General features: G+C 42.9%; 1 protein-coding gene across 9 annotated transcripts in view; it reads right to left on the bottom strand.

Annotated features, from left to right (window-relative positions):
* CLASP1 (cytoplasmic linker associated protein 1) overlaps positions 1-23,706 on the bottom strand; it is a 311,886-nt gene that overhangs the window by 64,274 nt on the left and 223,906 nt on the right. For 5 of the 9 annotated variants that reach the window (XM_061609140.1, XM_061609147.1, XM_061609143.1 and 2 more), the window contains 5 exons: positions 20,690-20,753; positions 19,774-19,937; positions 18,146-18,224; positions 17,758-17,901; positions 4,907-5,002 (listed from right to left, as the gene is read on the bottom strand). In XM_061609140.1, the coding sequence (XP_061465124.1) occupies positions 4,907-5,002; positions 17,758-17,901; positions 18,146-18,224; positions 19,774-19,937; positions 20,690-20,753 (547 nt within the window). The remainder of the gene's footprint in view (positions 1-4,906; positions 5,003-17,757; positions 17,902-18,145; positions 18,225-19,773; positions 19,938-20,689; positions 20,754-23,706) is intronic. The other 4 variants (XM_061609142.1, XM_061609146.1, XM_061609149.1 and 1 more) reach the window with 1 other exon arrangement.

Below are 23,706 nucleotides of genomic sequence, written 5' to 3'. Positions count from 1 at the left end.
GCCTGGATGGTGCCTTGGGACAAGGAGAGGGATGAAATCTGTCTGGAGGGGTTGCCCAAAACTCTAGTGTATAGCCATAACAAAAAAGATCTCTGATCCAGTTGACCTGAGTCAGACGCAGCCAATGGTCTCCAAACAGAAGCAGTCTGCCCCCGACCGGTATCGCATCAGTACTGTCTGTGCTGGCGAGACCCTCCCCATATGAGGACGTTGAGGTACCTCTGCGTCCCTGGTACTGACCTCTGCCTGGGAAACGTCTGTTCCAGGCCCCCCCGGAGGAACGGAAATCATTGGTTCGGAAATCGCAGCCTCGTTCCCCGGGCCATGCTCCTCGAAAGGGCTGGGTCGTGCAGTATGAGGTGAAACGTCTGAAGGGCCTGCGATCAACGTTCCTGACAGTGGCCAAGACAGGCTTCCGAGCATCCTTGGGGTCAACAAGTACTGCCTTTAGGGCTTCCTCGCCAAAGAGTAATGAGCCCGAATAAGGTGCCCTTGATAAGTTAACCCTGGCTGTAGAGTCAGCTTGCCAGTGACAAAGCCAGAGGGTCCGCCGAGCGACTACCTGAGCTGCCATAGCTCTTGCTCCCAACTGATTTGCGTCCAAGGTGGCATCAGCCACAAACGCCGCCATCTTGCGTAATTTCACCAGTGACCTCCTCAGAGAGACAGGATCGGGATTAGGATCATCTTAGAGGTCATCCAACCACATCATCACTGCCCTGGAAAAGATGGAGGCTGATGCCGAGGCTCGCATGGAGAAAGCGGTGGCCTCATGTTTTTTGCGTAAGGCAAAGTCCAGCCTCCGCTCAGTGGCATCCTTTAAATGTGAGTCCCCTTCCCTCGGCAAAAGGGATCTAGAGACTAGATTGGAAATCGGCTCGTCTATGCCGGGGACAGCCAGTCTACTTGTTAAATCCGGAGCCAAAGAGTAAAGCTTGTCCGCAAGGGCGTTAAAACAGCGTGTTTGTAATGGGTGAGACCATTCGTCCTTGGCCAGTTTGGCAATAGGATCTGGCACAGGAAGGTAGTGCTCTGCTGGTGTGCGGGATTTCAGGACCCTGGCCCCTTTAATAGCGGGAGTGGTAGCTGCAGGTTGTGTAGATTGGAGACCAAGGGTGTTCAATACTCTGCGAGCAAGGGGCTGATAATCGGAGGCATCAAACAGGCGATAAGATGTATCCTCCTCTTGTTCTGACTGATCACTCCACTCGTCTCCTTCGGCTTGCATAGCAAATGATGGATCCTCCCCACAAAAAACGTCATCAACAAACCTGCCCCTGGCAATGTCAAAAAGGTTTGGAGAGCATGATGGATCTGCCTCATTGCGTGTATAGTGGCTCATATCATTGGGTTGTCTGCAAACACTCCGCTGAGGCATGGCAGTGACCTGTGACTGTGACTGCATTTGAGAGAAGAACGACAGCATGTCATGTAGTTGCGATATGAACTCCTGAGACAGCTGCAGCCCCGGTGTGGGAGATGGTTGCACTTGTAGAGGCAAAGATATGGGCGGTTCAGCAGGCTGAGAAGATGAATGAGCCCTAGGTGGTAATATGGGAGGATAGCTGGCTGCTGGCTGGTCAGGAAAACCTGCAAAGTCCTCCTCGGAGGATGCGGCCGGAGAATTAAAGAGATTTGTTAATGGTTCTTGGCCCGCCTCCTCAGAAACTGGGACAGAGACGTAGCGTGCCCGCTTGGTTGTGCTGTGGCTGGATATATGCTTGGTTTTGGCAACCGCTTTGGTGTGCTTGTGCTTGGTTGCCTTAGATTGTTTAGGCTTGGTTGCCTGAGCTGTCACTGGCTGTTCCGCCATCATATAATTTTGAGGGGGTTCAGTATACGGCCACGGATGGGGCAGAATGTACAGACCCAACAGGCTCAGTACACGGCCACGGATGGAGCAGAATGCACCGGCTCAGATGGCTAAGCATATGCCCGCGGATGGGGGAGAATATACAGATCCAAACAGCCTTAGTACACCGCCACGGATGGGGCAGAATGTATAATTTCGAACAGCCTTGGTACACGGTCACGGATGGGGCAGAATGTACAGTTCCAAACAGGCTTGGTACACGGCCACGGATGGGGCAGAATGTACAGTTCCAAACAGCTTCAGTAGTCAGCCTCAGTCAGCAGTTTGAGTTGAGAGACCTGTGTTCTACTCTGCAGCACACACACAGAAAGTGACAAAAAAGGCCTTGAAAAGAATCCTCTATTATTGTACTCTGCAGCACAAACACAGAAACTGACAAAAAAAGGCCTTGAAAAGAATCCTGTTGTAAGGGTTAAACAGAAAGGGCGGGAAAAGGGGGAACGAATAAAATGGCGCCCGCTAAAAGAGCGGGAAAATAAGCCAATCAGAAAAGCGTAGGGACAAGGTAGAAGCAATGGCAGTCACTGAAGAACACCAGTGAGCTGAAACAGGGCTGACCGAAAACACTGCTGCAGCAGAGCAGTGTCAAAATAAGCTCTACAGCCGTAGGGCTGAAGGACACAATCGCAGCTTTAAGGGCCAGCCGTGAAAATCACTGCCGAGGAGACAGAACGGCCTGCGAAATCCCTACAGTCGTTGAGACAGTCGCAGCTAGCGGGGGGGGGGGCAATCGGCAAAGAAAGCTGCAAAACGGGGAGCCGGAGCCACAGGCTCCTGAGGTCAGTTGCGGCGAGATTTAAAATGCCACGGAACGAGCCGGGGAGGGAGGGAGACTAAACTAAATAAAGGGCCACTGGAAAGGCAAAAAGAGCCACAGCCGCAGGCTCCTGGGGAGGAAAGATCAAGGGAGCCGCCGCGAAAGTAGGCGGCAATCTATAAAATACACGAGACAGCGGAGGCGCAGAGCAGGAAGCTGCAGCCGCAAGCTCCTGGATTAAGGCTGCGTCCGCCGCCTGAGGAAGGGAGAGCCGCAGCCGCGGTCTCCCAGTAAGTCGCCATTCAGGCAGGAACTGAGGAAACAAGGGCGAAGAACAACCCCCCAAAGAAATTCCCCAGGACAATAAAAAACAAAGACAGAAAAAGAACAATCGGTCCCACACACACTAAATTAAATAACAGAACTTATCTACGCTATCTTATACTCCAACCTGCACGGACGAAAGGCAAGAATGAACTGGAGAGTGGGAGGGGCCTGATGCCCCTAGACTTCAAAACATTCTTGCCTTTGGACGCTAGGTGGAGCTATGTTACCCGCTTGATGGCAGTCCTCCTGTGGAAAATCACCTCCATCTGCATTATACTGATGGAAGCCTCTGCTGGTTTAAAGTGCCTTGCAGACACTAATGGATACATTCTACAGTTAAATAAGAAACAATGTATTATTTTTTCTAGTGCACACATTCAAAAATTACTAATCCCTGAGAAATGTTTTTAGGCTTTTAATAAGATGAACTCCAGATCTGCATCCTATCAGCCACACTTCAATGGGACTACTGGTCTGTCACCCATTCTGTCATAGTTTTCATACTTGAAGTTATATCTAAGCCGGTTTACCCAGAGGTAAGTCCCACTGAGCTCAATAGGGCTTACTCCCTAGTAAGGGCATGTAGGACTGTAGTCTTCTATTGTTTCAACATATTAACTCCAAATTCTGACTACCCTGATCATAAGTATACTTTCAGTTGGATTGAAATCTGATGTATTCAGTAAACTTGGGCAAGATGGTAGCCTTATAAGCAGGTGCTGAAATTTGCTCAGGGGGAAAAATCCACTATCCCATTGCCATCTTGTTTCATGTTTACATGTGGAATTATGTCAGCCCTGGGGGCTGGTCATTTTTCAGGGACTGAACTGGCTGTTTTAAGGTGTGTTGATGCAATCCTTAAACGAAGATCCCATCCATCAGAAGCAAACTGTTACACTTGAAGAAGGAAATTATTTCTGTTGAGATACAAAAGCCTTATAGGCTCCTTCTTCCACTGACCACACCATCTTCCAGCTGGGTAGAGAATTCAACTGTACTGTGCCCAGAAAGGAAAAATGCACTCTTGTCCATCCTGCTCTACAAAACTGAAGAACATTATCTGAACTGAAAATATTATTACAAATCAAAGGACCAAGAAAAGAACATGGAAAAGCAGTAAATCATGCCAAAGTACATCAGCACTTGGGACAAATCATGCGGACCCAAGTGTGGGAATTTTAGTTTAGTTAAGGAAATCTACATGCACATCAGTAGCAACTGGGCAAGCAAGATCTCAGGGTTGTGGAGTCCTAGAAAAGAGCAGATTCAATCCAGGCCCATTTCTGAAGTGCCAAAGCCTTTTGTTCCTTTATCAGGCAATTAGGGCCACAGTACAGTCGCGCTTCTTTACTCTCTTTCCGTTATCTTGATGGTCCTAAAACAGCTACTACCTGTTTCTAATTGCAGGTTTATTCCCCTCAGGAATATTCCACTGCCATCTATCTGAATCCAAAATGCTCTCAAGCAAAGGAGCTGATTGCGTGCAGGATTGCCATTCCTCAAATGCCAGAGAAGGGCGTAACCAAAGTTGTCATTCTATGTAAACAAATGTCCTTTTGCCTTTATCTCCTGCAATAGGGAGGAGCTGTGTTGGGCCATCACTCAAAGGGTGTAGAAGCAGGCACACCCCAACTCTAGACTGGGAACTTTCAATCCCTTTCCACTCAACCTTGAGATGCGCACCTATCAGAAACTGCAAATAGCTGAAGAGTCTCTTTTTGACAGTAATGATTGCACTTCATTCAACTCAAATTCTAGAGTGAGAAGTAACATATAGCGAGCCAAGTTATTTACACACACACACACACACACACACACACGCAGTCAGCACTGCATTTTCCCCCAGGCCCCCAGTCCATTTCTCTCCACAGATCTAGACTAAATTAGAACTGTAGACTGCAAACAGAGAGTAACATCTTATGATTAGTGTACACTACTTTTTAGTCTACCTGTTTACACTTCTCTTCCAAGTTTCCTTCACCAGGACCTGACGAGGCTGCTGTTGATCTAGCTGGTATATCCTCACCTACCCAACTATGCATGGTCTGAGTTCAACAAATAGGAAAGGGGACAGGATTTAGTAGAAGCAAGCACAATATTTTCAGTGACCTGTACAGAAAAGCAGTTACATATTTCAGTTTCTTGCCAGGGATGCATTTTCAAAGCAGGAGGTGCTTCTCCAACTTGACGCCAATATCACAAAATTTAAATAGGCCTTTCATCACTAAGTTCTTTCAATTTGTCTGGGGATATTATCTATTATTTTAGTGTTATTTGCTTCTATCTGAATTCCTCTAGTACTCGTGCAGCATTCAACAGCCTTAAAGGTACTGTTGTACTTTAATTATTCCCAATTAATAACCACTGCTGAATATTAGCTCTCCTTTTGGGAAAAAGGAAGAGCAGGGGCCTTAACACTGCTTCCCTCAAATCGCTTTGCTCAGGAATGTTTATTTTCCTAATTCTGAAGTAAGAGCTTTAAGAACCTCAGAGTATTAGGCAAGAGATATGTTAATGCAAATTGTAAGGATGTCTAACAACCCAATCCTATACATGTCTGTTAAGTCCCATTGTTCTCAGTGGGGCTTACTCACAGGTAATCATGTATAGCACTGTAGTCTGAGGCAGCAAAGCAGCAGCAAAGCATTCCATGGTGTTCCAGCGACACAACATATTTATTTGAACATTGATTAGACAGCCTTTCAGTGCAAAAATGCTAGGACACTGGATTTCCACTCTAGAACCTACACTTGAATTTCCAGAGCACATCCACCTTGCAGTAGCGGCCAGTAAGGTGGTGGGCAGCTACAGAGCTGCCCTCCCAACACTAGGGTCACTGCAGCTTACCCAGACAGGGCAAAGTCAGGGCTGCATGGATGCACCAGTGGAGCTCTCATCACACCAGCCACTACTACCATTTAGGTGACACATTTTGAAATCTGCCACTGAAAGATTAATGACTTCTCCTTGATACACTGTCCAACAAAACCCTGTTTCTGCTTTCTGAAGATAAGAAGAGCCCTGCTAGTTCAGACTATGGATCCATTTTTTCAGCATCCTATTTCCAGCTGTAGTCATATGCCCCTAGGAAGTCTACAAGCAGGACCAGAAGGGAAAAGACCTCTCCTGTTGTTTGTCCCCAGCAGCTGTATTCAAAGTATAGTTCCTCTAAACAGGGAGGTTCTATTCAATTATAATGGCAAACAGCTATACTTTGTTGTTGTTATGTGCCTTCAAGTCGACCATGACTTATGGCGACCCTATGAATCAGTGACCTCCAACAGCATCTGTCATAAACCACCCTGTTCAGAGCTTGTAAGTTCAGGTCTGTGGCTTCCTTTATAGAATCAATCCATCTCTTGTTTAGCCTTCCTCTTTTTCTACTCCCTTCTGTTTTTCATAGCATTATGGTCTTTTCTAGTGAATCATGTCTTCTCATTATGTGTCCAAAGTATGATAATCTCAGTTTCATCATTTTAGCTTCTAGTGACAGTTCTGGTTTAATTTGTTCTAACACCCAATGATTTGTCTTTTTCGCAGTCCATGGTATGCGCAAAGCTCTCCTCCAACACCACATTTCAAATGAGTAGATTTTTCTCTTATCTGCTTTTTTCACTGTCCAACTTTCACATCCATACATAGAAATCAGGTCTGAATGATCTGAATGATACTGACTTTGGTGTTCAGTGATACATCTTTGCCTCTGAGGACCTTTTCTAGTTCTCTCATAGTTGCCCTCCCCAGTCCTAGTCTTCTTCTGATTACTTGACTATTGTCTCCATTTTGGTTAATGACTGTGCTGAGATATTGAATCCTTGACAAGTTCAATGTCCTCATTGTCAACTTTAAAGTTACATAAATCTTCTGTTGTCATTACTTTAGTCTTTTTGACGTTCAGCTATAGTCCTGCTTTTGTGCTTTCCTCTTTAACTTTCATCAGCATTCTTTTCAAATCATTACTGGTTTCTGCTAATAGTATGATATTGTCTGCATATCTTAAATTATTGATATTTCTCCCTCCAATTTTCACACTTCCTTCATCTTGGTCCAATCCCGCTTTCCGTATGATATGTTCTGCGTACAGATTAAACAAATAGGGTGATAAAATACACCCCGTCTCACACCCTTTATATACTTAGACAAGTGGTAACCAGTGTGGTGCCCTGTGAACTACAACTTCCATCTTCCCTATCCATTGGCCAGACTGCCTGGAGCTGACGGATGTTGGAGTCTATAACATCTGGAGGTACCGCATTGGTTACTCTGTTTTAAACCTATCCTCCATGAACTTGTCTAATCCTTTTCTAAACACACCTAAGCTACTGGAGATATGCACATCTTGTGGCAGGGAATTACGTAAGTTAATTATGCACTGTGTGAGAAAGTATTTTCTTTTGTTAGCCCACAATTTTCTGCCAAGCAATACTCATCCTATTTAAAAACCTATTATTTGCAGAACTCAAAACACATGTACTGGCCAAAATTGCTCTTGAGCTCCTTATTCAAAACAAACAAAAAAATGATGGCCACTGTTTTGGAAACAAGACTAAGAACAGAAAGATCTTTATATTCTAATAGCATCAAAGCAAATGTATTTAAATGCTAGTGTGAGAGAGTTTTTTGAAGGCTCCCCCTCTTCACTTGTTTCCGAGAACTGAGAAGTGAAATTTGCTATAAATGTTTTATATTGCCCCAGTTTGTTTTTCTAATAAGAGGTATACTTAAAGAACTCTTCCGCATCCTGTTAAATATTAAATGCATTAAATATATTCATACCTTTCAGGAGGTCAAATGTTCTTTTAGTACCATGTGTGAAAATGCCTTTAAACATACATGGAATCTTGGAGCAATCTACTACTATACCCAATACTGTTATACAATGACAAATGAATGAGAATCAACCACACACACACTTTTGTCTTCTTCCAAACTTCTGTGTCCTCCCTAATGCTTGGAATATCGGTATTAGTTTGACAAATTATGAGAAATATTTCCCTGTCCTCCTCGCAATGTCTTTGAGGCATTTCCCAAAGTATGAATTAATGTATCATCTGTGAAGAATCACAAGGATTCAACATCTTCCAGACTGGTTTTGTTGAAACCTCTCCATTTCCATTTCTGAGAGATAATAATGTTTAGGAGACTTTCAGCATTTGGATACTTCTCTCAGCAATGCAGAGCATTGATTCCTCAGTTAATAACAAATAACCATAGATTACTCAATATATTAATTATTACAGATGGATCTATTTTCCACATACTTTTTTCCCCCCTCAATGCTGAAGAATTTACAGTTTGGTTCTGTTAAAATTGCCTGTGCAACATTTTTAGCACTTTAGCTTGAAAGTCATTCCCCCTCCCCAATCATAATCAGCAAGGCAATCTTTTATAGATAGCTCCTAACACATTGTTCTTCTGGCTCAGTTGACAAGGCTGACAATATAGTTTCCCTTATGGATGACCAGTGTGGTGTAGTGGTTAAGGTGTTGGACTAGGACCTGGGAGACCAGGGTTCGAATCCCCACACAGCCATGAAGCTTGCTGAGTGACCTTGGGCCAGTCACTGCCTCTCAGTCTCAGAGGAAGGCAATGGTAAACCACCTCTGAATACTGCTTACCATGAAAACCCTATTAATAGGGTCGCCATAAGTCAGGATCGACTTGAAGGCAGTCCATTTCCATTTTCCATGGATAACTTGTAGGCAAGATCAGAACTTTTTTTGGAAAAATACTACTTAAAGTTGCCTGTCAATTCCTAAGACAGAAACTGGATTTTTAAAGCAACAGAAGGGAGGCTACAGATACATCTTAACCATGTGTGTGAAGTGCCTTGGCGCACAGAGGGACATATCCTAAGGCTCAGTTTTGTAGGGCTAGCAGATGACAAATTCACCTAAATGGCATGGTCTCTCCTCATATTTGAGAAATCCTCCTCATGCTTGAAGAAAATTGTCTCGGAGGGCTGCACAACAATATTTCCTAGGTCAGAGAATCATCTGAAAAAGAAAAGCCCCAAGCTGTACCTGTCATGAAATTGTAAATTTCTGTGCATTTGTTAACCTGGGTTTGTGTATCATGGCTCAGTTACAAGGAACTATGGGAGTTACATCTTGGAAGGAGACAGGCCTCTGTGAGAGGAAAATTTTAAGTTTTGTTTCCAGCTGCAAGCAGTTGGGGAGGCCTGAACAGAAATACCTGTTTATCTCTGCTAATCAGTAGGAGCCTGGTACTCAAGGCCACGCAGGCTTGAGAAGGTTGAGATCAGAGATGGAAGGGGGGCCTGCAAGGCGCGAAAAAGTGAAGAAGCTTCAGGAAGCGGATTACATCAGAAAGCCCCTGATTGGTTAATTCATTCTGGACCGTTAGGGTTCTTTTTCCTTAAGTATAGGGTCTGAGCCCCATAGCCTTTGTTCCCTTGGGTGTCCATCTTGCTGGTGGTTACCTATGTGGGGTTCCATTGCTTCTTGTTTCCTGATACCATTCTCTCTGAGGAGAGATGAGACTGACCAACAACTACCTCTAAGTGAGTAGATGAGGTTAGATAGTTTGTTATTTTTCTGCTGTGTGTTGAACTCTCTTATGTTATACCTGAACCCCTGGTTGGGTGTGTGGTTTTGAGGAATTGTTTTGCTGCTATATATTAATGTGCACTTATGTTTTTAATAAAGCTACTTCTATTTAACCTGGTGTGTTCATTGAGGGGGAAGGGTGGTTCTGAATCCAGCACCTTGATCATTTGACCACAGGTCTACCAAAGAAGTTAAGCCTAAGTATATTTTGGGGTTTTACCAGAGGTTTCTGGACAAGGAGTGTATGTTTGGCTCTTGTCTCACTGAACCTTGGTTTACCTATTTCTGGGCTCTGAGTTCCCCTAGCTCAGAGTTGAACCAGTGAAGGGGTGGTGGCAGCCTATCTTCTACCTTGCAGGGTTGGTGTGGGTTTGCACAGCCTTGGCAAGGGGAATTTGGTGATTGGGTCCCAGATCAATTGCCCTAAGGGTGGGAATTGGGTCTGATGCATGCACTCCGTGGCCTGTGGGGGCCGGAGGGCATGACAGTACCCATAAAAAACTCATTTTGGGGTTTTTTAGCAGCTGCTCAGGTAGAGATAGCACATCACTGGAAATACTCATCTCCTTTTACAATGGCAGGTTGATGGGGGAAAGCGTGGGCTTTAGTATTAGCAGAAAAGCTAACGGAGAGCAATCGGTCATAGATAGGTGTGAAGATAAAAGAGACTTTTGAAGATGACTGGCATCCTTTTGTTGTATATGTGGTACAGAAAGATGGAATTATATTACCATCACTGTCACAAAAATCTTTTCGGTAAGACATAATTCCACAGAGATTCTGGTTAATGGGTTGACTTAGTGCTTATACTTGTTTTTGGCCTCTTACTGTAATCACTGGGAATTATATTTGCTTTACACACCATGGAGTTTTGGTGTTAGGTATGATTGGGGGGGGGTTGTCTTGAGTTAATAGCTATATGAAATGTATTCATTAAATATATTTTTCAAAAAGAAAAAAAATGTAAATGGATTGCCTTCAAGTCAATTCCAACTTATGGCAACCCTATGGATAGGGTTTTCATGGTAAGCGGTATTCAGAGGGGGTTTACCATTGCCTTCCTCTGAGGCTGAGAGGCAGTGATGGGCCCAAGGTCACCCAGTGAGCTTCATGGCTGTGTGGGGATTCGAACCCTGGTCTCCCAGGTCCTAGTCCAACACTCTAACCACTACGCCACACTGGCTATTTGCTTTACACACCATGGAGTTTTGGTGTTGGGTATGATGGGGGGTTGTCTTGAGTAAATAGTTATATGAAATGTATTCATTAAATGTATTTTTCAAAAAGAAAAAGACCCCCGCCTTCTTTTTTAGATCCTTCATGGTCTCTCATCATTTCCTCACTGATCTCCACAGGCTTAATTTATGCAAGCACTTGCTGGGACTTGGGCTCTGTTTTCTAGACAATGAACATGTGAAGTACTATTTAAATTGTAAATTGCCTTGGGTGCCTTGGTAGGAACGCAGCATATAAATGCAACAAACAAACAAACGTGCTTCAGAGCATGTGATGGGTGATTCTCCCTTACTATGGAGAAACCACACTGAGCACTGAAAAATAGCACTGCACTTAAGGTACTCTTAAGTCACAGCACATCACTTCTTAGAAATACAGCCCTAAAAATCCTGAAGGAACTGCTCAAGAAGCAGGATGAAAGACACTGAGATATGTCAGCATCTTTGGATCAAGGCCCCTTATGTATGCCTTTTCCTGCTGCTAAGCCATGACGATCAAGTCAGTAAAGCTCAAGTTCCCACTACATAGGGCTCTCTTCATCCTTTTAAAATCCAAACCAGACTATGTGTCTTTAGTGAAGGAAAGGCATGTAGATAAGACAGAGACTCTTTTCCATTTCCCCCTCTGGTCATTTTCCAGTTCAAAATTACCCTCTCCAAGCTGCTCTTTAACCCACAGGGGAAAGAAACAACTTCCTTGTATTTTTTTCCCATCTTGGATGAAAATGAAACTTGGAGAGGGTGCTTTCGAACTGAAAAATGACTGTGGGGGGAGGAAGGAACTGTTTTATTCACCAGAAAGGTGTTTCTCTGTGGGCACCAGGACACTGCCAAATGGGTATTGTCTTCCTTTGCTAGCGCTTGAGGAAGGAAAGAGTTAACACTCCAACAGACCATCACCACAGCCCTTCCCACGGAGTGTTAGTTTGCTGTCTGGCCAAACTTAAAAATATAATCTTATAACACAAATAGAAACACTAACAACATTAAATCAACCATAACTAACATGAAACTAAAATGTTGCACATTGCTGTTCACTGACCCATTTTCTTTATAATGTTTACTGTCATTTGCATTCCAGGGTGGGCCTTGGCGGTGTCCTGATGCCCAAAGAAAAACACCTTTCTGGTGAGTAAAATGCTTCCTTCTCCAGTGGGCACCAGGACACCCCCAAGTAGGATGTTCCAAAGCTGACCTATTGTATGGATGGGTACATAACTCTTCAATGACTTTTTAGCACCTGCTGGATAACTCGCCTACCAAAGGCTGCTTCTGCAGATGCATAAACATCTATCTTATAATGTTTAGTGAAAGTATTTGGGTTCGCCCAGGTTGCTGCCCAACAAATCTCTTGTAGAGGTGCATTTGCTGAATATGCTGCAGTAGCAGCTGCTGCTCTCATTAAATGTGCCACAATATCTGGTGGCAATGGCATGTGTAACGAACTATACGCTAAGGCAATGCAACCCTTAATCCATCTTCCCAGAGTAGAAGATGACACCTTTTTACCCAGAGTAGTTGGGTGGTAAGAAACTAATAACGAATCGGTCTGCCCTATCAATCTTGTCCTATTAATATAAACCTTAAGTGTCTCGCACATCTAAGGAATGCCAAGGACGCTCTAGTCTAGAGCATGTTGTGGTGATGGGCAAAATGTTGGCAACACTCACTCCTACTGACAGTGAAAGGCTGTATTAACCTTTGGAATGAAAGCAGAATCTGTTTGGAGTATGACTCTGTCGCTGTGGAAAATAAAGAGATATTTTGCTACTGAGAGTGCTCCGAGTTCAGACACCTGTCTAACTTACATTATTGCCACCAGGAATAGCACTTGAAAGCCATTATTCGCAGAGTGGAAGTTTTCAGTGGTTCAAAAAGAGGTTTTTGGAGAGCTGACAACACCTTGTGAAGATCCCACATAGGAAACCAATGGTGAACAGGTGCCGAAGTCAGAGAAGCCCCTCTTAAGAACCGTTTCAGATATGGATGAGTACCCAGCAACTCAGATGTAGACTTAGAAAGCACTGTGTCAATGCGAATGCTTGTCTCTGTAAGCTGTTCGGCTTCAACCCATCATTTAAAAAAGATAACAACTTCACAATTCCCGACTTCTACACTCTCACATTGTTGTAGTTGAACCACTGCAAAAACGACTGGTAGTTTCTTATTGTGTAAGGTCTTTGAGATGCCAATATGGTGGATAGTACCTCTGCTGGCAACGCTGTTCTCAGCAATTTGCTCCACTCAACTTCCATGCAAATAAGCTCAACCACAACAGATCATGGTGCTGTAGAGGCCCCTGTAGCAACAAATGCAGATGAAGAGGCAAAGACCATGGGATAGGTTGACTAGTACTGAGAACCATGGCCTCCTCAGCCAATCTGGTGCGACTAGAATGACTTTGGCTCTCTCTAGCCTTACTTTCTTCAGCACTTGAGCCATCAATGGGAATAGGGGAAAGATGTAAAGTGTTCCTGTTTGCCAAGGAAAATTTAGGGTGTCTACACCTTCTGCTACCAATGATGGGTACCGAATATAGTACCTCCTCAGTTGATGATAGACATCTGACACAAAAAGGTCCAAGTCCATCCTTCCAAACCTTTTGCAGATCTGTTTGAATACCTCTTTGTGAAGTTGCCACTCTCCTGGCAACACATCCTTCCTACTTAACCAGTCCGCTTGTAGGCTGTGCGCTCCCCTTATATATTCTGCTGTCAATGAGTGCAGGCCCCGCTCTGCCCAGGATAGCAATCGTGATGCCTCCAGATGAAGCATCCATGATTTTGTTCCTCCTTGACTGTTTATGAATGCTTTAACAGAATTGTTGTGTGTCCTCAACATCACATGGGTGAGATGGAATTATGGCACAAAATGCTGCAGTGCCAGTCATGCTGCCTGAAGCTCCAATAAGTTGATGCTTTGTTTTGCTTCCTGTGGAGACCACGATTCCTGTAGAATCTGGCCTCTGCAGTGAGCGCCCCACCCTCATAGACTTGCATCTGTTGTAACAATCTCTTGTGGTGGGTCCTTTAGAGGGACACCTCTGTGTAAGTTGCAATCCTTTGTCCACCACTGTAGAGGCGCCCTCAGTTGTGCTGTTAGTGGAATCTGGAAGTGCATGGAATGTGCTATCTGCCACTTGTAAGGTAACAATGTCCACTGTAGAGGCTGAACATGAAAACTGGCCCATGGTGTAACATGGATAGCTGAGACTAGCATCCCCCAAACCTTTGCTAAGACCATTAAATCCTCTGTGGTTCTCCCCAGCAATGGTTGGATAGCCAGCTTTATCTTCTCCACTCTCTCTTCCAAAAGAGATATTGTCTCCCGTTCTGTGTCTATCATTGCACCCAGATGCTGCAGATGTTGCTGTCAAAGCAAATGGCTCTTCACTACGTTCACTAGGAACCCGTGAACCTTGAGAGCTGCTAGAGTGACATGAATATCCTGATAAGCTGACTATATTGTCTGCGACTGAATCAAAATGTCATCTAAGTATAGGTACAGATGCACCCCCTCTTGATGGAGATGAGCCATGAGAGTCACCATTATCTTCGTGAAGACCCTTGGAGCTGATGCCAAGCCAAAAGGCATTTCCCTGTACTGGTAGTGTTGATTGCCGTAAGCAAAGCGGAGGTTCTTGCGATGCTGTGGATGGATTGGCACATGGAGATACGCCTCAGTTAGATCTGTGGAGGTGAAGAAGTCTTGTGGCTGAAGCACTTCCTTTATGGAAACCAATGTTTCCATGCGAAATTTTCGGTACCTTATGAATCTTGTTCAGGAATTTTAGGTTGAGCACAGCCCTCCTCCAAGGGTTCCCTTTCTTTGGCATGATAATGAGCAGAGAATAAACACCACAAAATTTCTGGTCCTGCTGAACTGGTTCTATGGCCGCTATCTGCAACAGATGGTCTACTGCCACCTGTACTAGTCTGTGCTTCTCTGGATCTGATGAAATTGGTGATGAGATAAATCTGCTTGGAGGCATAGCCTGAAATTCTATTTGATACCCGTGCCACACCACATTTTTGACCCAGCGCTCTGATGTTGCTGCCTCCCACTGTTGTGCAAAGCTCAGTAGATGGCCTCCTACTGGAACAGTAAATGAGTCAGAATTGTCTTTGTTAACTTCCACCCCTGTTGGAAGCTGCATCTGCATTTCACACTTCTGCTTGCTGTTGGTTGCCCAACTGGAATCTAGGATGAGCCCAGGCTTGTCTGTTGGAATGGTAATCTTGCCCTCTTCCTCCAAATCTAGATGGGCAAAAGGAATGGTATGGTTGATAGCGCCGAAAGGAACGCCGGTCATCCCTTCTTTGGCTTGTTACTAGCATTGACTTTTTCTTTTCTTTTGTTTCTACTAATACATCCTTCAAAACATCCTAATCAAACAATTTCTTGCCTGCATATGGTTCTGTAGCCAGCACCTAATTGGAAGTAGCATCTGTCTCCCAATGGCAAAGCCACAAGATGCGCCTAGTCACCACTTCGGCTGCCACAGCCCTGGCTCTGAACTAAGTCGCATCCATTGTAGCATCTGCAATAAAGGCCTCTGCTCTTGAGACCTTCAGAATGGTTTTCCTGAGTCTCTCTGGCTCCTGATTTGGATTGTCCAAAACATCATCTAACCACAATGATGCTGCCCTTGAAAACACGGATGCTGCACCAGAAGCACGTATAATCAATGTTGTCACCTCGTGTACTTTTTTAAGTGCCATGTCCAACTTTCCTCTGATCTGATGCAATGCCAGCTTGGTGGCCTGTATTATATGGAGATGTTGAATCGGGGCCACCAGACTGCTCACAGCATTCCAAATTTGGGTTCACAATATTTTAATATAATATCATGACATTTTACAGCAAACCTTTTCCTAATAATTGCAAACTCTGGCCCAATACAGTTATGTAATATGAATACTGACCAGGATTGTTCTGTTAACCAAGCTGTGAAGTAAATTTAGAAACCACAGTTACAAGCCAAATCTTATATGCGTTAACGATAGTTACCACCAATGTAGCCACCATGGTACACCACGGTTAACACAACCAGTAGAATTTGCTAAAAAGAAGAGGGTGGGGAAAGACAGCATGTGAGCCCATCACTTAATGAGGCAATTGGGAAGGTTACATCTTAACTGAACCACGCTGATACCCCTGTGTAACACAGTAAATTGACACACATTATTAGGATTTTTTGTCCCAATGTCCATCACTTTGCTCTTCCTTGCACTGAATCTTACAAGCCTTTTTTCCCCTCAGTCATCCAATTTGAAGAGATCCCTTTGGAAAACTCTGCTCTCGATTTTAATTTGGCATCAACAATTTGGCACTTTAATTTGACTACTACAATATTGACCAGATCATTTATGAACAAATTAAATATTACTGATCCTAAGAAAAATATTTTGGGGACCCCATAGGTTACCCCCTTCCATTGTGAAAATTATGTGGTTAAGGCTTTTTCTATTTGCACAAAAACATATTTTTTCTTTTGTACGAAATTTGTGTTTGGGTAAAGTAATTTTCCCCATTGATACTTAGGTTTTCCTGATTGACCCTTTCTCTTTAGTTTCTGTGCGTTGGTTATCACCTGCTGCTTTGTATTAGTAGAAACAAAAGAAAAGAAAAAAGCAATGCCTTGTCACATATCTTTTCTTCCATATCTGAACCTTGCTCTCTTAACAAGGTGATATTCTTCTCAACTTATGTGCAGTAATGACATCTAATGGTAGAGCTGACAACTGCTCAGAATTTACTAAAATATCATTTCACTGACAAGTAAATTGCTTCAAAACTCTCTGGATTGTATTCAACCAAGTCCTACTCAGAGTAGACCCATTTAAATTAATAAGCCTAAGTTAGCTATGTCTATTAACTTCAGTGGGTCTACTCTCCATAGGACTAGCAATGGATACCACCCTGTATCTTTTTCTATCCTATCACAAAGAGACAAGCACATCAACTGAAACATTTAGGAATGGGCAACATCACAAAGATACTGGCCTCTCTCTCTCTCTCTCACACACACACACTCACACACTCACTCACTCTCTCTCTCTCTCTCTCACTCACTGTCCTGCTATGGAAGACTTCTTATTAATTAATCCAAAGAGTCTTGCTTTGTAGAATGCACGGAAAGTCTTGACATCTGGTGCAAAAGCGCTGGGGAGGGGGGAGCACAAAACACCTAAAAATAATACTGCATTAATACAGAACACGTGTTTACAGAATGGCATTTAGCTTCTTGCAGGCAATTTTGAAACCTCTCTTGTATAGTTATATGAAACTACATATTATTTCTGGATGAACTGAACAAATACTAAAAAAGGAACATCTGCTGATACTGTCCCTTTGGGTGTACCTACTGTCAGAGGGAAAATAAGTGGCAACCAGGGACAGGACTTCTTGGCTGCAGTGCCCCATCTGTGGAACTTGCTCCCCAGGGAAGCTCACCTAGCACCTACTTTGTTATCTTTCAGGCACCAGGCAAATACTCTCTTATTCTTTCAAGCCCTTTAATATTTCAGCTACCTTTTTTGAACTGTCTCCTAGTGTTGATGCAATTTCATATGCTGTTTGATTTGTTATTATTGCTGGCTGTATTTAGTTTGCTTTAAAAGTTTTACAACATCCTATAATAAATTATGAAGGTGGCACAGGAATGTTTCAAACAGGCAAACAAGTTCTCTAAATTCAAGCAAAAAATACGCTTCGAGATTCTGTTTTTGTTCTATCTACAGAGTGTCACAAATGGAATCTTGTGGGTATCAAATAGGAGCTTAAATACTGTGGATGATGGATAATTTACTCTCTTTTCAGGGTAAGATACCATTCAATCTGTCAGAAGAAAAAACCACAAGCAGTTCAAAGTATTCTTGTTATCCAAATAATGCTATGAAAGACAAAAATACATGACTGAGTAATCTAAATCTTTATACAAAATAGCAGGGTTACAGAGTTCTGCCAGTTAACCCTCTTATTGCTTTAACTCACCTTTCTCACATCTGAGCTCTTTGGTTCTGTCGTCCAAGTAATGATCCTAGAAACAGCGAGTTTTGCCTCGCTAGAGTTTACAAAATCTGTTGGGTCCATCTGTCTGGCCAAGGACTCGATGTACTTCAGAATTGCTACTTTTACCTAAAGTGAGTGGAATACTTCTGTAAGTAATAAATAACACTGTAATCCCCCAAACCCAAGATCTTTCCCTTCTCATATTCAAGGACTTGTAGATCATTGCTCGCTATATAAAAGTTATCTCAGGATTTTCTGAAATTAAAATATAAGCACTAGATAAAATGCTACTTTTCCCACTTTGCCTTACTCAAGTACTATGTTCTTGAATGCACACATTTCCCAATGAAATTGCAAAGGCTTTACTTGCCTTAAGGTTTGGTGTTTGAGTTTGATCTACAATAAACCTCATCAAAATATTAAACTGTTGATCAAATGGAAAAGAATCCCTAGAATGAAAAGAAAAACAATACATGAAAACAAATTCTATTGCTAGTCACAAGAATTATGCATATAGAGGCTGCATTTACACATAATGCTAAACAATATATTGTGATACTGTTCAGATCAACAAACTGTGGTTAACATTAACTATGGCTTGGATGACATGGCAAGCTCTCCTTAAGTAAAAGAGCAAATAAAAGCTTCCACACATCTCCTCCTGGCTGTGAAGGACAAAGAGAGAAGGGAGTGTACAAATCCAAGGCTTGTTGCGGCTCACTCCTGCACATGCACACTGATTCAATTATAGTTTAGTGAGATATGTGGACACAGCTAACGTTTAATCAACAACCAATGTTTAGGAAAAAGATGGAACTAAGCAGCTACACCCCTTTTCCATTTCTTTCAGCCTTCATTTTCTTGTAAGATCTTGTCTAAGGTAGAGAAAACATACAGCAGTTTCCACTTACAGTCTACGATACAGAGCACAAAATACAACAAAATCCAAATGCTCAACCTCACATGCAAACACTGGATATGGACTTTGAACACTGCTACATTCAATCCTCGTTTATTTGATCGGGATTTTCATGCATGCCCTCTGCAAAGGTAGAAAGGTTGAACAGCAGTAGTGCTTGATGAACAATGCCTACCAGCTTAGCTAATCCAAGTACAGATCTTAACTACTAGCTGCTGAAAAACTGTTAAAACTTGTAAATGAATCAAAGCCGTTATTCTGTTTTTATCTTTTGCGAGGATTAGACTGCTGTTTGGACAGCTTAAGCCTTAAATTTCTATACTGGTTTCAAACGAGTGGCAGGACTCCCTCAGGTAGCAAAAGAAAGTCAATAGCTCCTCTCTTGAAGTACACCAGGTGTTACAATGGCATGGTTTAGACTTAATGCAGAACCATAGTTTAGTATTAGAGAAACAAGCCTACTCGACCCTCAGACATGACCATTCCCCTCCTCCACCGATGCAGCCGTGTGGAGTTTATTGGAAGCATCAAATTCTTGGTTTAAGCTAACTGTAGTTTGTCAATATGCCCAAGGTAGGAACTGTAGTTAGTTTAAATTGTGGCTTATTGCAGGGATGGAGAACCTCTGGCCCTCCAGATACTGCTGAACTACAACTCCCATCATCTCTGAAGATTGATCAGTAGTCAAGGATGATGAGAGTTAGATTCCAGCAACTTCTGGAGGCCCACAGATCCCCCATTCCTGGTTTATCAAAACAGACTAAAATAAAAAAACATGATCTGATCTCAGCTTGTTTCAATAAATCATAGTTTAAACTAATTACACCCTGGTCTAGATGCAACATACTGTGGTCACAACAAGCTGTGGTCAAGCATTCTGCTACTCTGTTCCTTGTGGCTGCATCAGAGGAGTGGGGAGTGGGAAGCACTTGTGCATGAGGCTCAAGCAGGCTTCTTCCTGTCACATTAAACTAAGGTTTCATGTTACATCCAAACTGGGCCAGTAAGTCTAAATGCCCAATGAAATCACCCTGCAAGTAGGTTTACAAATCATCCATTGTTATTTGCAGACACACTACCTTGTTACATCCAGAGCTTTCTGCACTTTTGCCTGTACTGATCCCAGTAAATCAGCTCCCATCTTCTTGAGTAACTGTGTCAAAAGGACAAAGAGCCAATCCTGCAAATCATCCTTGTGAATAATGATGAAGTCTACCAGGGTTTCAAGAAACATGCTGAAAACCTGTAATTGATGTAGAAAAAAAGGAAAAAAATAGAGTTTGAACAAAGACATAATTGGTCAGAAGAAGAAAAATGGGAAAATCTGCTTTAAATGAGGGATGTTTTTAGAACCCATGTTAGTACTTTTAACTTCCAGGATGTGCCATATTAAACAGATGAAAGAGGTGAGATTAAGAGATGGGGGTGAAGAGGAAGAAGAATACACTTACTCTCTGTTGTGAATTCCACCGCAAAACAGGCCATGCAACAAAACAAACCATTCATTAGTATGTAGATATACGGCAGTTTCCCCCTGCACCCAGATAAAATGTGCATTCCCAGAAAGTTTAAGACAACTTTATGACAGAATATATAATCTTATCATGGGCTAGAGTCAAGTGTTTAGAATTTGATACAAGCAACATCTTTTAAAACAACCCTTCTTATTGAAAATTAAGGAAATATTCTGCTCTAACTAATTTCCTACTTCTACAATGCTCTTACGGAACTCAACAACCCAAAGATTGAACCACTATTTATGAACAAACGCCCAAATATTCTGCTACTGACTGCAGTTAAGTAATTTCTTTATACTTCAAAATCCTTTACTAAGAAGCCCTAAGAATCTGTCTCAGAACATAATGAAGCAATCATGTGATTGAGATAACCAAGGTTCATGATAATGAGCTTGTATTGTACTAACCAAATACTTAAGAATATATGTTCATTCACAAAATATTAGAGATTTATCTTAAAGATAGTTAAGATTTTTACCTTGCTGTGGGGGTCAGCAAACATGCGCGTGAAGATCTCACACAGCCTTTTCAACTCAACTCGGCTGAAACAAAACAAAAAAAGAGTATTTTAGATCTCTTAGAGAATAGCTATAAAAATATGGGAAAAGCAAATCTTTTACACTTATGGTCCAACCACCAAACCTATGATACAAATGCAGTTCTTAAGATGGGGCGTATCTATCTACCACAGAGTCAGTGAGCACCATGAACAGTATAATGTGGTGGTATTAACTCAGGATATGCTGATTTTATATAATAGTTGAGTATAACACATCATTGAGTCTCCCTGTGCACTGAATGTTCTTCCATAATAACTCTTCTCTGATAACTATTGCTCTACGTGGGCCTGCCTTTGACATGTGTCAGGGACAGCAGCTCTTTTCATATTGCTACTACCAGCTTGATGGTGGGGCCCACCATTAAGAACATGTCAATTCAAGAATATTTAATCTACTCTGATTCATTTCACAGCCCAATTTTGAGTTGCAGGTTGACAACTTTAAAGTCATCAGGCATCAACGGGTAGCACTGGGAGATGACGTTTCAGACCCTTGGCCTCTCAACTGTGGTGTGCCACAGGGATCTATCCTCTCCCCCATGCTATTTAACATCTATGTAAAGCCGCTGGGAGCCATCATCAGGAGATTTGGGTTGCAGTGTCACCAATATGCGGATGACACTCAGCTCTATCTCTCGTTTAAGTCCTTACCAGAGGTGGCTGTGGATACCATTTCCAAGTGCCTGAAGTCCGTAAGTGAATGGATGGGAGGTAATAGGCTGAGGCTGAACCCTGACAAGACTGAGGTGCTGCTCGTGGGAGACGAGAGAAGGTTAGGAGATACAGACCTGGTGTTTAATGGGGTAAGATTACCCCTGAAGGACCAGGTCCGCAGCCTCGGAGTCATTCTTGACTCCCAGCTGTCCATGGAGGCTCAGGTGTTGGCAGTGAGCCGGGCAGTTTGGTATCAATTACATCTTATACAGAGGCTGCGACCCTACCTTCCTGTCCATCTTCTCCCACGGGTGGTACATGCCCTGGTCTCCTCTCGCTTAGACTACTGTAATGCGCTCTACGTTGGGTTACCCTTGAAAACGGTCTGGAAATTACAGCTGGTGCAGAATGCGGCGGCACGTTTGATTAAGAACTGCCGTCACCGGGATCACATCACTCCAGTGTTAGAAGATCTACACTGGTTACCAGTTGTTTAACGGGCCCAATTCAAGGTGTTGGTACTTACCTTTAAAGCCCTAAACGGTTTTGGCCCAGTTTATCTGAAGGAGCGCCTCCAGCATCATCAAATATGCCGCCTGACGAGATCAGCCTCACAAGACCTTCTCTCGGTCCCACCAGTTAAAACAGCTAGGCTGGTGCGGACCAGAGAGAGGGCATTTTTGATTGTGGCCCCTACCCTTTGGAATTCTCTGCCCTATGAACTTCGCCATGCCCCCTCAATGCCAAGTTTTCGCCGAGCCTTAAAAACCTGGCTATTCAGGCAGGCATACAAGATTCCTGGGCTGGACTAGTTTTATTGTGATACAGCTGTGGTTGGTTTTGATTAATTATAGTCTGAGGTTTATGACCTATGTTGTATTTTATATATTGTATTTTATCTTATTCTGTACATCGCCTAGAGTGGCCGTTAATTCGGCCAGATAGGCGACTCAAAAATAAAATTTTATTATTATTATAAACAGTTTTGGGCTGGAGTATTTCAAGGACTGGCGTCAGCAACATGGTCTTATCGACCTACTGATACTTCTTAGGAGCCTTTGCTCTACATCTCACCACTTTAGAAATATACTAGGTGGACACATTGGACAAAGCTCAGTGCCCAGACTCTGGAACTTCCTCCCTCCGGAGGCCTACTAAGGGTGGTGTTCAGAGCCAGTCCTACTCAGAGTAGACCCACTGAAGTTAATAGATGTGACTCGCTTAGATTCATTAATTTTAGTGGGTCTACTCTGAGTAAGACTTAGCTGAATATAATCCATTGCCTCTTCCCTACTAACCTTTAGAAAGATGGCAAAGATCATCTCATTCTGGCAGGCTCTCAATGCTGAATCATCAGCCACCCCTCCCCCATTAGTTTGCAGTTTGATTTGCAGCTGATTGTGCTCTTTTCTCTTTTGTTGTTGTGCTGCTGAACTTTTGATTATGGGTATTGTTTTTAAAGCTATAACTTGTATGATTTATTGTAAGTTGCTTTGGGAACTCTTTAAGCTGAAAAGCAGCATATAAATGTTTTATAAATAATAATAATAATAATAAATCCCACCCCCACCCAGTGCCCAGCTGCTGGGAACACAAAATCAGGCAATGAAGAGTAGAGGTTTATGCTGCTGGGACAGAGGCATTCAGCAGGCAGAGAGACTGGGCTTGGAAGCTGGGACAGAACTGGAACCTAGAAACAGGAAAAGGGGTAGGCGGTAGGATGACTGAAAGAAGAGGAGCAGAGCTGTTCATGGAATGAAGAGCAGTAACCTAAGGCATGGGCTAGAGGAGACAAGAGGAGTAAGTGGAAGGTAGAGAGAGGAGGCTGATGAAACATGGGACCACTGTGAATGGGATTTTGGGGAAATCATCACACAGGACCTAGAGGCAGGGATGTTTATATGTTAGTAGTGTGGTGGTCATGTAAGGAATGTGGCAAAGCATAGAGCACAGAAAGTGAAACTGCTGTGGGTGGGAATAATAATTTGAATTTTTTTTTAAATCAACAAAGTCCCAGCTATAGAGCTAATGTTAGGATAAGTAACTGGAAGCAGCTTTGAAGACAAAGAGCAAAAAGAGCTATCTAAATGGAAGGAAGAATATTCATATAGAATCTGCGCACACTGGTTAATGTAAACAAGTATCTGATGTTCCAGAAAATTTACAATTGGGAGCAACCCTGTTAATTTGGAATTTAATCATAACTTATATAGTTTGCAATGTGCTATCAGTGGCAATAACTGGTGAAAGAGTGGTGCTCCATCATTAAAACACTGGCTGGC

The sequence above is a fragment of the Rhineura floridana genome, chromosome 2, assembly GCF_030035675.1.
Source record: "Rhineura floridana isolate rRhiFlo1 chromosome 2, rRhiFlo1.hap2, whole genome shotgun sequence".
NCBI classification, from domain to species: Eukaryota; Metazoa; Chordata; class Lepidosauria; order Squamata; family Rhineuridae; genus Rhineura; species Rhineura floridana.
Note: the sequence above shows the minus strand (reverse complement) of the source record. Positions and strands in the feature narration are given on the sequence as shown.